Source organism: Mustelus asterias, chromosome 19, assembly GCF_964213995.1.
Source record: "Mustelus asterias chromosome 19, sMusAst1.hap1.1, whole genome shotgun sequence".
NCBI classification, from domain to species: Eukaryota; Metazoa; Chordata; class Chondrichthyes; order Carcharhiniformes; family Triakidae; genus Mustelus; species Mustelus asterias.
Window position 1 is genome coordinate 8,649,015 of NC_135819.1, and position 13,333 is coordinate 8,662,347.

The window sequence follows — 13,333 nt, forward strand, 5'->3', positions numbered from 1 at the left end:
GGATCTGATTTTTGACACAAGAGGGGGAAAATTATTTCTTACGTTTGCAAATGATCCAGTCTTATGAAGGAATAACGCGCTGGACAATGAAAAACTGAAAAAAAAATCAGGAAAAAAAGCTAAACTAATTGCATGTGCACCGGTATTGGAACAGATGGGATGTAATGTGGAGTTGCCGTATTTCTCTACTGAATGGTGATCTTTGGCATCTGTTTATAGAATGGCGAGATTTGGAGACGAGGTGCCGGCCAGGTATGGACCCGGTCAAGGAGGCGCAGGACGCGGCGGCAGCCGCCAGGGCGGACCGCCAGGGGCACCTCAGAGGATGTACAAGCAGTCGATGGCCCAAAGAGCCCGGACCATGGCTCTCTACAATCCCATTCCAGTCCGACAAAACTGCTTCACAGTTAACAGATCTCTCTTTCTCTTCAGTGAAGACAACTTTGTAAGAAAATATGCCAAAAAGATCACTGAATGGCCATATCCTTTTTTATTTTGTCTAATTTTATTGATATATTTTAACGTACTGCATGCCAGCAATTCTTTCAATCGATTGATAAATCAAAACGATGTTAATTTCACACTGGAAAGTACAGATGTCAGTTTCGCTGGTGTAAATGATAGCATAATGTCAGTTTCACTGGTGTAATGGCAGCATTTGCTGTGTGACTGGCCCTTCATGTAAATTGGATGGCGATTGCACTGCCATTGCAGTCAGAGGACTATTTGCAAAAAAAAAACCCCAAAATAAAACCAAACACTAAAAATATTGCTATGCTTAAAAATTCCTCCACATCCTGTGATGCAGGCAATTTCACTTTGAGGGAATATCTACAGCCATTTGCAAATATTTATAATTGTCATTATTCCTCTGCCCAATCGTTGCTTTTTCCTTTGAATAAATTATGGAAGCCTTTATTTGTATGTAATTGCAGACTTTGTTTTTGTAGTGATTCTGAGCTGGTTAAATGCCTGATGGGAGAGGGATGCATTAACTGGTGTTGCTGACGTGGGACTGTACCTATTTTAAGGAACCATTCAGAGCGGTTGGGGTGATGAATAGGATTTTTTTTCATGCGTGTGTTCACATAGTCACATGCGCTCCACTGGACACATGATCATACAGATAAGATGCACAAATTGATTAGAGTCTATACTGTACAAGATCCTAACCAGCACCTCGATAGTTTTTTTAATGCACATGCACCTTGGAGTAGAATGGGGGGGAAAAAAAACACATTTCTCTCACTGGGATTTCTAAAGGTTGGTTAAGTTTAAATTGCCTCTATTATTTGGAGACCATATTTTTTACCCATGTTCTGGAAATTGTGCACTGCCTTTTTTGGTGCAGACTAGAAATCAGTGGATGTAAGATCTGCATTTCAGATCAGGCATTGCACAGATACTCTGCTCTAATTTCAGAAAAGCAGCCCCAATTGCACATTTGATTTCCTTCCCCATCCTTCCTCCCACATACTGCCAACTGACCTGTGCGCTTTTTTTTCTCTCAAATTAGTTTTATGAAGAAGTAGATTGAGACCGTCAAACTGATTGATTTCACATGGGACTTTTACAACCAATAAATAGAAGAAACTTTCATCCTATCATTCTGGGCTGGATTTGAACCAAAGCCTCAGAGGTGAAAGGCCAGGTATCTAAAGCACTACATCAAACATTTCCCCCAAGTCAATTTTGTTTTATCTCTGCACAATTGCCTGCCTCCACTGTTATCCCTCATCCCCTTCATAATTAATCCATCATATTATTATTTTGGTGACTGAATTTCTCATGTTTCCTTGTAATTCCATGTTTTTACCTGCATTAAGATCGACCTCTGTACTTTGCTTGGGTTTTTGTGCCAGAGAATTAATTTTTAAGATTCCTTGTTCCCCATTCTTCTCTCCCTCTTCTCCTCCCCCACACACACACACACACACAATCCCTCATAGCCTTGGCCCTTAATTTCTCTGAGCTCTCCTCCACCATACCTCCAGTACATTTAGCCGCCTGCTTCTTGTTCTACTGTTGCCAGTTTCATTTTCAATTGCTATTTGTCCACCCTCTGGGCCTGTTTGCCCACATTCCCTCCAAAGTTTACACACCCGTTCAACTTCATCTTTCAAATGCCTCCTGGCTTTTGACCCTGATCCTACCTACTCGTTTACTGCTTCTCTTCTGCTAGATACTCACTTCCTAGTCACTGACCTGTTCTGAAATATTACTTTGTAAATAGCAAGTGCTGTATAAATTGAATTGCTAATTTTGAATTGTGCCATGGCACCGGTTTAATCGGGTATACATACCTGTAATTGGGTAGCTAACTAATATCTGTGTTCCACAGGATTATATACATAGGATAAATGGCACAGAACAGGTAATTTGGTCCAATCAGCCCATGCCGGTGTTTATGAGCCTCCTCCCATCTTTCCACATCTAAATCTACTCTTGTAATCAGCTATTCCCTTCTCCATCTAATGCTTATTTAGCTTTCTCTTGAACGTGTCAATAGTATTCACTTCAACCACTCTCTTTTAAACATTGCTGATTTGCTCCTAATGTTCTGCAGTGTGATATTATATGGTCCATCAAGATTGCAAAGGGAGTGTATGTTTTAAATTGTACTTCTGCCTCAATGCTGTATGACTTTTGGGGATTTACAAGTGTCCTTTTTTTAATAAAATATATTATCTGTTAAATGTTCAGTTTAATAATGGAGCACAATGGTGTTACTTAAGGTAAAATGGAGTAACTGGTAGAAGTTAGTGCAATGTTTGGTGAAAGGCAGCAACATAAGTGGATAATGTAAAGTTTTGCAGAAATCACACTTCCACTACCTACTTGTACTGATTTGCTGAAAAATTTGAGCTATCTTAAAATTTGCACAAAGCACAATTTTCTAAGTATTAGTGCAAACTATATGTCGGATTATGTGTATGAATATAAATGATTTAAATTTAGTTCTGAAAAATGCTAATAGAAAGATTATTAAGATCAACAATATTGACATTTCTTTTGATAAATTAGCCCCAATTTATACATTTTCTCATATCTTTCAATCCCATTTGTATATGACCATTAGACATATGAGCAGAATTAGGCCACTTGGCCCATCGAGTCTGCTCCGCCATTCAATCATGGCTGATATTTTTCTCATCCCCATTCTACTGCCTTTTCCCCATAACCCCTGATCCCCTTATTCATCAAGAACCTGTCTATCTCTGTCTTAAAGACACTCATAATTGCTTCACTTGTCTTATTCACTTGCTGCATCTTCCTTGATTAATTTAATTTGCAGCTCTATTACACTTGATGTGGTCTTCTATGTCCCAACTCTTGTTTTGCACTCCCTTGAATTTAAACTTTTTTTATGGAAAATTATTTTCCATGACCAAATTTCCTAATTTTGAAAAATTAACTTGAATGATAAATTTTCTATTGAAAAGAGAAGTCCAAATTCATAGTCATGTGCAGTCTACATCTCAGAAAAAGATTCAATTGGTCACTACAGTGTTTATGCTCCACACAAGCCTCCTCCTGCCCCTCTTAATCTAATCCTAAAAATTTAGCCTTCTATTCCTTTCTCCCTCATGTGTTAATCTATCTTCCCCTTAAATGCATCTATGTTATATGCTCAACCCCTCCATGTAGTATCAATTTCTATAACCTTATCACCCTGAGCAAAGAAGCTTCTCTTGAACTCCCTATTGGATTTATTGGTGGCGCTTGTAGTTGTGGCTCCTAGTTTTGGACACGCCTACAAATAGAACCATCTCTTCTATGTCTGTCTTGCCTCCTTCATAACATTAACGACCTCTGCTGGGTACTTGAAATATATTGCCGTTCCTTCACTGTCACTGTGGGCCAAAATCCTGGAACTCTCTCTCTAACAGCACTGTGGGTGTACCTACACCACATGAGCTGCAGAGGTTCAAGGAGCAGCTCACCCCCCACCTCCCGATGGGCAATATATGCTGGCCTAGCCCGCGACATGTACATCCCCATGAATGATGAAGAAAAAAACCCTTGTGTATCAATTGATCACAGAGTTATTGCTAAATTCTGTAATTTCAGAATCATGCAGCACAGAAAGAGGCTATTCAACCCACTGTTCCTGTGACAGCTAGAACATAGAACATGGTGCAGCACAGAACAGGCCCTTCGGCCCACAATGTTGTGCCGAGCTTTATCTGAAACCAAGATCAAGCTATCCCACTCCCTATCATCCTGGTGTGCTCCATGTGCCTATCCAATAACCGCTTAAATGTTCCTAAAGTGTCTGACTCCACTATCACTGCAGGCAGTCCATTCCACCCCCCAACCACTCTCTGCGTAAAGAACCTACCTCTGATATTCTTCCTATATCTCCCACCACGAACCCTATAGTTATGCCCCCTTGTAATAGCTCCATCCACCCGAGGAAATAGTCTTTGAACGTTCACTCTATCTATCCCCTTCATCATTTTATAAACCTCTATTAAGTCTCCCCTCAGCCTCCTCCGCTCCAGAGAGAACAGCCCTAGCTCCCTCAACCTTTCCTCATAAGACCTACCCTCCAAACCAGGCAGCATCCTGGTAAATCTCCTCTGCACTCTTTCCAGCGCTTCCACATCCTTCTTATAGTGAGGTGACCAGAACTGCACACAATATTCCAAATGTGGTCTCACCAAGGTCCTGTACAGTTGCAGCATAACCCCACGGCTCTTAAACTCCAACCCCCTGTTAATAAAAGCTAACACACTATAGGCTTTCTTCACAGCTCTATCCACTTGAATGGCAACCTTTAGAGATCTGTGGATATGAACCCCAAGATCTCTCTGTTCTTCCACAGTCTTCAGAACCCTTCCTTTGACCCTGTAATCCACATTTAAATTAGTCCTACCAAAATGAATCACCTCACATTTATCAGGGTTAAACTCCATTTGCCATTTTTCAGCCCAGCTTTGCATCCTATCTATGTCTCTTTGCAGCCTACAACAGCCCTCCACCTCATCCACTACTCCACCAATCTTGGTGTCATCAGCAAATTTACTGATCCACCCTTCAGCCCCCTCCTCTAAGTCATTAATAAAAATCACAAAGAGCAGAGGACCAAGCACTGATCCCTGTGGCACTCCGCTAGCAACCTGCCTCCAATCCGAAACTTTTCCATCCACCACCACCCTCTGTCTTCGATCAGACAGCCAGTTACCTATCCAATCGGCCAACTTTCCCTCTATCCCACACCTCCTTACTTTCATCATAAGCCGACCATGGGGGACCTTATCAAACGCCTTACTAAAATCCATGTATATGACATCAACTGCCTTACCTTCATCAACACACTTGTTTGACAGAGCCATTTAACTACCAATCCTTGGCCTTATCTCCATTGTCTTTTTCAAGTATAAATCTAATTCCCTTTTGATAATTACTATTTCACTTTTTTCCATTATATTTCTGGTGGTCCATTCCAGATCCTAACTTGCTGTTTTGTTTTTTAAAAAAAATCTTTGTGGTATTCGCACAGAAATGGGCCTTCAGCTATTGTGTCTGTGCCGGTCAAAAACAACCGGTAGCACAGTGGGCGGCACGGTAGCACAGGGGGTGGCACGGTAGCACAGTGGTTAGCACTGCTGCTTCACAGCTCCAGGGTCCCGGGTTCGATTCCCGGCTTGGGTCACTGTCTGTGTGGAGTTTGCACATTCTCCTCGTGTTTGCGTGGGTTTCCTCCGGGTGCTCCGGTTTCCTCCCACAGTCCAAAGATGTGCGGGTTAGGTTGATTGGCCAGGTTAAAATTGCCCCTGAGATGTGTTGGTTAGAGGGATTAGCGGGTAAATATGTGGGGGTAGGGCCTGGGTGGGATTGTGGTCGGTGCAGACTCGATGGGCCGAATGGCCTCCTTCTGCACTGTAGGGTTTCTATGATTTCTATGAACCACCTAACTATTCTAATCCCATTTCCCAGCACTTGACCCATTGCCTTGTGTGTCCCGGCATCACAAATGCACATTTGGTCATGAGGGTCTCTGCCTTTGCCACCCTTTCAGACAGTGAGTTTTAGACTCCCACCACTCTGGGTCAAAATGCTTTTCCTCACAACTCCTCTAAACCTCCTGCCCCTTGCCTTAATCTATGTCCCCTGTTTTTATTCATTTGTGGGACATGGGCGTCACTGGCTGGCCAGCATTTATTGATGTGGAGATGCCGGCGTTGGACTGGGGTAAGCACAGTAAGAAGTCTCTCAACACCAGGTTAAAGTCCAACAGGTTTATTTGGTAGCAAATACCATAAGCTTTCGGAGCAATGCTCCTTCGTCAGATCTGACGAAGGAGCATTGCTCCGAAAGCTTATGGTATTTGCTACCAAATAAACCTGTTGGACTTTAACCTGGTGTTGTGAGACTTCTTACAGCATTTATTGCCCAGCCCTAGTTGGCCTTTTTCAGAGGACAGTTGAGAGTCAACCACATTGCTGTAGCTCTGGAGCCATATGTAGGCCAGACTGAATAAGGACAGCAGATTTCCTTTCCTAAAGGACATTAATGAACCAGATGGGTTTTTACAACAATCGACAATGGCTACATGGTCATCAGTAGATTCTTAATTCCAGACATCTTTTATTGAATTCAAGTTCAACCACCTGCCATGGTGGGATTTGATACGTCTCAGTCATACCAGGAGACGTTCTGGTACAGTGGTAGCATCCTAACCCCTTGACCAAAAGCTCTGGGTTTGAGTCCACTGCCAAGACTTGTTGGCCACGGAAGGAGCATTCAGCCTGGTTCAACGCGCTGAAAACCCGCTCAGAAATCCTTCCTCTGTTCTCCAAAAGGGTAACAACAGTCTGGGAGCGAAGATACGGTTTAAAAAAAAACGTAGAGTACCAATAGTTACTTTGACACAAGTTCAGATCTGAGTGCGAGTCAGATAGACATAACTGATGAAGTAACAAAAGAAATCCCCTCTCAGTCTCCTCTGCTCCAAGGAAAACTCTTAGAATGTTAGAATCTTAGAAACCCTACAGCACAGAATGAGGCCATTCGGCCCATCGAGTCTGCGCCGACCACAATCCCACCCAGGCCCTACCCCCATATCCCTACATATTTACCCACTAATCCCTCTAACCTACGCATCCCAGGATACTAAGGGCAATTTTAGCATGGCCAATCAACCTAACCCGCACATCTTTGGACTGTGGGAGGAAACCGGAGCACCCGGAGGAAACCCACGCAGATACGAGGAGAATGTGCAAACTCCACACAGACAGTGACCCAAGCCAGGAATCGAACCCAGGTCTATTCAATCTCTCTTTGTTGCTAAAACTCTCCAGCCCAGGCAACATCCTGGTAAATCTCCTCTGCACCCTTTCCAGTGCTATCTCATCCCTCCTATAATGTAAACTCCAGAACTGCAGTCAATACTCTAGCAGTAGTCTAACCCAAGATTTTATATAGTTTCTAGTTATCAATCCTATGATCAATGGAAACAGTTTCTCCCTATCTTCTCTTATCAAAGCCCTTTATAATTTTGAGCATTTACTAAATCTCCCCATAACCTTCTTTGTTCTAAAGAGAAGCAGCTTCCCCATCTCCTCCTAACTGGTCCCTCTTGTCTGCTGCCATTCTAATAAATTTCATCTGTATTCTTTCAAGTCTTTCACATTCTTCTTGTAGTGTGGTTCACAGAATTGGATGTAATGCTCCAGCTGAGGCCTAACCAGTAATTTATAAACTTTTGCTTTTGTACTCTATACCTTTATTTATAAAAACCTAGAATCCTGTATGCCTTTTTAACATAATTATCAACTTGTCTTAATCTTTAAATTATAATTACAACAATCAGAGATGGGGAGTTCTCCTGACACCCTGCAGGTGTGCTGAGTATTGTCAGTGTATTCCTGTTCTCTTGCAGCCTGACCCCTTTTTTAGTGTTATAGGATAAATGTGGAGTAATAATAGACAAAATGAGACTATGGACCAATTTTATCTAGAGATATTGAGTTGATAGGACTGTCGAAAAGGGATTGTTTTTTTTCTATCTGTGATTATCTCATTAAAAGCCCCACAAATTCATCATTCCTGTTGTCCACTGACTCCCAATCCCCTGATGTATCTATTTCAAAATCCTCATCCTCTTCAAATTTCTACAGCACCATGGTTAACTCTACCTCGGCAATTATCTCTGATTCACAACACTGATCTTCTTTCTTCAAACCCTGATTCACTGTCCATCTCAATCCTCTGCATTCTGCAATTTTCTGCCTATTCCTTTTCTGCAACTTGCCTGTCCTTAGAACCTACCTCTTCAAGTATGCCTTTGGTCACCTTCCCTTTTTTTTGGTTACTCATTCATGTGATTTGAGCATTGCTGACAAGGCCACTATTTATTGCCCATCCCTAATGGCCCTTGAGAAGGTGGTAATGAGCCTATTTCCTGACCACTCTGCATGTAAAGCATGTCGAGGAACATTTTGTAACATGAAAGGCTCTACGTAAGTGGAGTGATATGATAGATGTTCCCAGTGTGCTGAACCTCTCCACATGTAGTGTGGCAGTGCTTTGAGTAATTTGGTCTATTTTATGTATACAGTTTAGAGTTCAGAGCTCTATCATGATTATTGAAACTGCTAGTCTGATTATCAATTTTTCATCTTAGTCTTATACTGTATTAATTTAACAATCCCAAAGTATCCTCCCTTGCAGATCTCCCCTTGGTGTCATTCTGTCCAGGTAGGTACTGAGCCACTTGAAATGGGATGGCCCCAGGTTTTGATATCTGTTAGTGGGCTACTCTATGTGGAGGGTAACCCTGCTCAGCCTGATAATGTTCAAAATCCACAAATGTTTATGCACCATTCATGGTTTGGATCAGTAAACAGAAATTAGGGCAGCAGCTATGGTTGTCTTACTCCCTGGCTTGCATAAGTTGAAATCAGTTAACATAGAACAGGTCAGAAAATGAACCTGGGACTTTCCAGATTTCAGTGTCTTGGATGCATGAACACAGATATACTATTAAATTAACTACACACAGACATGTTTGATAAAGCAAGAGGTGAGAATTGTACCTGGAGAAGGAAGTGAACCGGGGGAAAAAAAAATACTTGCAATCTAAATAAAATCAGATGTTATGGGTGGGATTTTACAGCCGTGCTCATCCCAAAACCGTAAAATCCCACCCGAGGTCAACGGACCTTCCCATGCTTTGCCCTAGGCCCGTTCCAAACCCTGTGGCGGGCAGGCCAGTAAAATTCCAGCTTCTGTTCCTTCATAAGATCCTCTGCCAGTACTACAAAGCTTAATGATAAATGATGCATTGAAGGGAATGAAAATTACCTGAAAACCTGATTAAGTTCTCTTTTTTTTTCTTTAAAATTGAGCAATGCAGAATCTGTGGGCCCAATATCGCAGCTGCAGAAAAGTGTTTTTTCTCTGAATTGAAATCAGTTTGTTAAATTATGTCTCTACTGATCTCAGCAGAAAAGAGCCACCAATGATCATAGAAACATAGAATCATAGAAACCCTACAGTGCAGAAGGAGGCCATTCGGCCCATCGAGTCTGCACCGACCACAATTCCACCCAGGCCCTACCCCTACCCCACCCCCACATATTTACCCTCTAATCCCGCTAACCTACGCATCTCAGGACTCTAAGGGGCAATTTTTAACCTGGCCAATCAACCTAACCCGCACATCTTTGGACTGTGGGAGGAAACCGGAGCACCCGGAGGAAACCCACGCAGACACGAGGAGAATTTGCAAACTCCACACAGACAGTGACCCGAGCCGGGAATCGAACCCGGGACCCTGGAGCTGTGAAGCAGCAGTGCTAACCACTGTGCTACCGTGCCGCCCTGTATTAACATTCCTTTCCCTGGTGGCTATGATAATCCTTAAGGAATTATTATTTTTTAAAAATACAATTTTTGGCAACAGCAGACTCTAAATAAAGATAACATCAGCATTGGCACACAAAGCAATATTTTGGTTCTTTTAGCATCTAGATGCAAATGCAAGTAATTTTCCTTCTGTCTTGAGTCCATTGACCCTTGTTTATCAAAAGTGGATATAGCACTGACCTTGTGGAGATAGATTTAACCTATTTTATTTTTATCCTTGCTCCCTTTAGTTAGCCCCTGTCCTTTTCATATCAGTTCATTCAGTGCTTCAATTGCTCAACTGTTGCAGGGAGTGTGCTGGAACAACTGAGGGGGGTGGGAAGAATTCAGTTAAACTGGCTCCCTGACCTGTGTCAGCACAGTGAACTGTTGTTTCTTTCTCCCTGCCTTTTTTCTCTTAGAGCTCTGACTTCTCGCTGAGATAGTTTCACATTTGCAACCACCCTTCAGTTCAAAATTTTTCTCAAGTTATCTTTCTTTTACTGTAAGGAGGCTACTTAATTATGAAGGAATGTGATAGACAAACCCAATCTAGTCCTCACCTGACAAATCTTACAGTTGCTGGATAATAATCAGTAGCCAGAAACCTGGTAGCAGTTTTTAACCTCCATTCTGCCTCCTTCCCCACACCACCCTCAGTCAGCATCAGTGAAACCATTGCCATGGGACCATTTTAATAGGTTACATTTCTATAGCACATTGCATGCAGTAAAACATTTCAAAGTGCTTTGCAAAGAAGAAACATGCTTAACTGAAACAGATGAATAGAATGGAGACCAAGGTGCTTTTGAAGGTGTGGAGAAAAAGGGTGTTGATGAAGGGTTTTATAGTGTCAGCCCATGATGGCAGATCCCAATAACAGTTTAAGAACTCCAGGTTCCCATCCAAATTATGCACTATGCTGACTTGAAAATATATTCTTTTTTATTCTTTCACGGGACGTGGACATTGTTGACGAGGCCAGCATTTATTGTCTATCCTAATTGCCTTTGAGAAAGTGGTGGTGAGCTGCTGCAATTAATGTGTAGGTACACCCACAGTACTGTTAGGGAGAGTTCCAGGAATTTGACCCAGTGTCAGTGAATATATTGCTGTTCCAAGTCAGGATGGTGTGTGGCTTAGAGTGGAATTTGCAGGTGGTGGTGTTCCTATGCATCTGCTGCTTTGTGCTTCTAGATGGTAGTAGTCACAGATTTGGAAGATGGTGTCAAAGGAAACTTGGTAAGTTGCTGCTGTGTATCTTGTAGATGGCACACATTGCTGCCACTATGCATCAGTGACGGAGGGAGTGAATTTTTAAGGTGGTGGATGGGGTGCCAATCAATGCAGGCTACTTTGTCCTGGATAGTGTCAAGCTTCTTGAGAGTTGTTGAGCTGAACTCATCCAAATAAGTGGAGAGTATTCCATCACACTCCTGACTCATGGTGGACAGGCTTTGGGAGTAAGATGAGTTCTCCGCAAGTATTTACAGGCGCTGAACTGCTTTTCTAGCCACAGTATTTATATGGCTGGTCCAGTTCAGTTTCTGATCAATGGTAACCCCCAGGACGTTGATAGTAGGGGATTCAGTGATGGTTCTGCCATTAAATGTCCAGGGGAGATAGTTGGATTCTAAACTGTTGGAGATGGTCATTGCTTGGCATGAATGTCACTTTCAGGCTAAGTCTTCATTTTGTTCCGGTCTTGCTGCATATGGACATGGCCTGCTTCAGCCCATTTCTTCATTGTCACTAGGTCAAAATTCTGGAATTTCCTATCTAACAGCAATACTGGGTGTACCTTTCTGTTTGCACCCACATTCTATGAATGAATAAATAAAAGAAAGTATAGAGAAATGGAATGCCCAGGATGTTCGAATCGGAAGAACAGTGGATAGGAGCTGGAATAGGTTACAAACATTGGGTGGAGTGGGACCATGAGGATTATAGCAAAGATGAAAAATGGCAAATGGAGTTTAACCCTGATAAATGTGAGGTGATTCATTTTGGTAGGACTAATTTAAATGTGGATTACAGAGTCAAAGGTAGGGTTCTGAAGACTGTGGAGGAACAGAGAGATCTTGGGGTCCATATCCACAGATCTCTAAAGGTTGCCACTCAAGTGGATAGAGCTGTGAAGAAGGCCTATAGTGTGTTAGCTTTTATTAACAGGGAGTTGGAGTTTAAGAGCCGTGGGGATATGCTGCAACTGTACAGGACCTTGGTGCGACCACATTTGGAATATTGTGTGCAGTTCTGGTCACCTCACTATAAGAAGGATGTGGAAGCGCTGGAAAGAGTGCAGAGGAGATTTACCAGGGTGCTGCCTGGTTTGGAGGGTAGGTCTTATGAGGAAAGGTTGAGGGAGCTAGGGCTGTTCTCTCTGGAGCGGAGGAGGCTGAGGGGAGACTTGATAGAGGTTTATAAAATGATGAAGGGGATAGATAGAGTGAACGTTCAAAGACTATTTCCTCGGGTGGATGGAGCTATTACAAGGGGGCATAACTATAGGGTTCGTGGTGGGAGATATAGGAAGGATATCAGAGGTAGGTTCTTTACGCAGAGAGTGGTTGGGGTGTGGAATGGACTGCCTGCAGTGATAGTGGAGTCAGACACTTTAGGAACATTTAAGCAGTTATTGGATAGGCACATGGAGCACACCAGGATGATAGGGAGTGGGATAGCTTGATCTTGGTTTCAGATAAAGCTCGGCGCAACATCGTGGGCCGAAGGGCCTGTTCTGTGCTGTACTGTTCTATGTCCTATGAGGATTATGAATATGCTGCACCACTTTTGATTTGATATTAAAATATCTTGGCACCAGGAACACTTTGCTTTAAAAAAGAAAGCAGAAGATTTGACTTTAATGTCCATTTATTTTCCCCTGTTCATGAATATTTCTCTCCAATAAAACACACCTGGGTGTTTGACTCCTGAGGATATTGATAGCGTCTGGTTTCTCATTCTTGCTTTTTTCCCATTAAAACAGCTCTAAATTCCAGTTCAAATGATATTGGAAAGTGAGTCAGCCAGGAGTAATGGCTGTGAGACACATGAAGTAGCAAGCAGGCTTGCTTGGCACGTAGCTAAGCAGGAGGTGGGAAGTTAGTGACCTGCGTAATAATGTAATGACTTAATAGTATTATGAGTACTAAAATGCTGGAAAGATAAGGTCAAAGCATTGAAATATCTCTGATATCTATTGCCTGCTATGACATTTCAACTTTTTATCTATCAGCAATCCACAACTATACCCTGCTCTCCCTAATTAGTACACTTTCTTTCATGGCTGCAAATGACAAGAGAAGGTTTTATTTTTCATCATATAGATTAGGACTGAAAAGTAAGTAGGAGCAGAACATTCCAGTAAAGATTAAGTTGGTCTACTGAGTAGAGTATGTGTTGTGACAATAACGTGGTATGTTGATGCATTACTGAGTAATCCCTCACGCCTGATTTTTTTGTTTTACAGCATTTA

The 13,333-nt window shown here is 42.3% G+C and overlaps 1 protein-coding gene across 1 annotated transcript in view; it reads left to right on the plus strand.

The window, feature by feature from the left end:
• The first annotated feature begins 220 nt into the window (after positions 1-220).
• The window catches only part of cacna1ab (calcium channel, voltage-dependent, P/Q type, alpha 1A subunit, b), a 572,403-nt gene continuing 559,290 nt past the window's right edge, over positions 221-13,333 (plus strand). The window contains exon 1 of the mRNA XM_078234782.1: positions 221-480. Coding sequence (XP_078090908.1) covers positions 221-480 — 260 coding nt within the window. The remainder of the gene's footprint in view (positions 481-13,333) is intronic.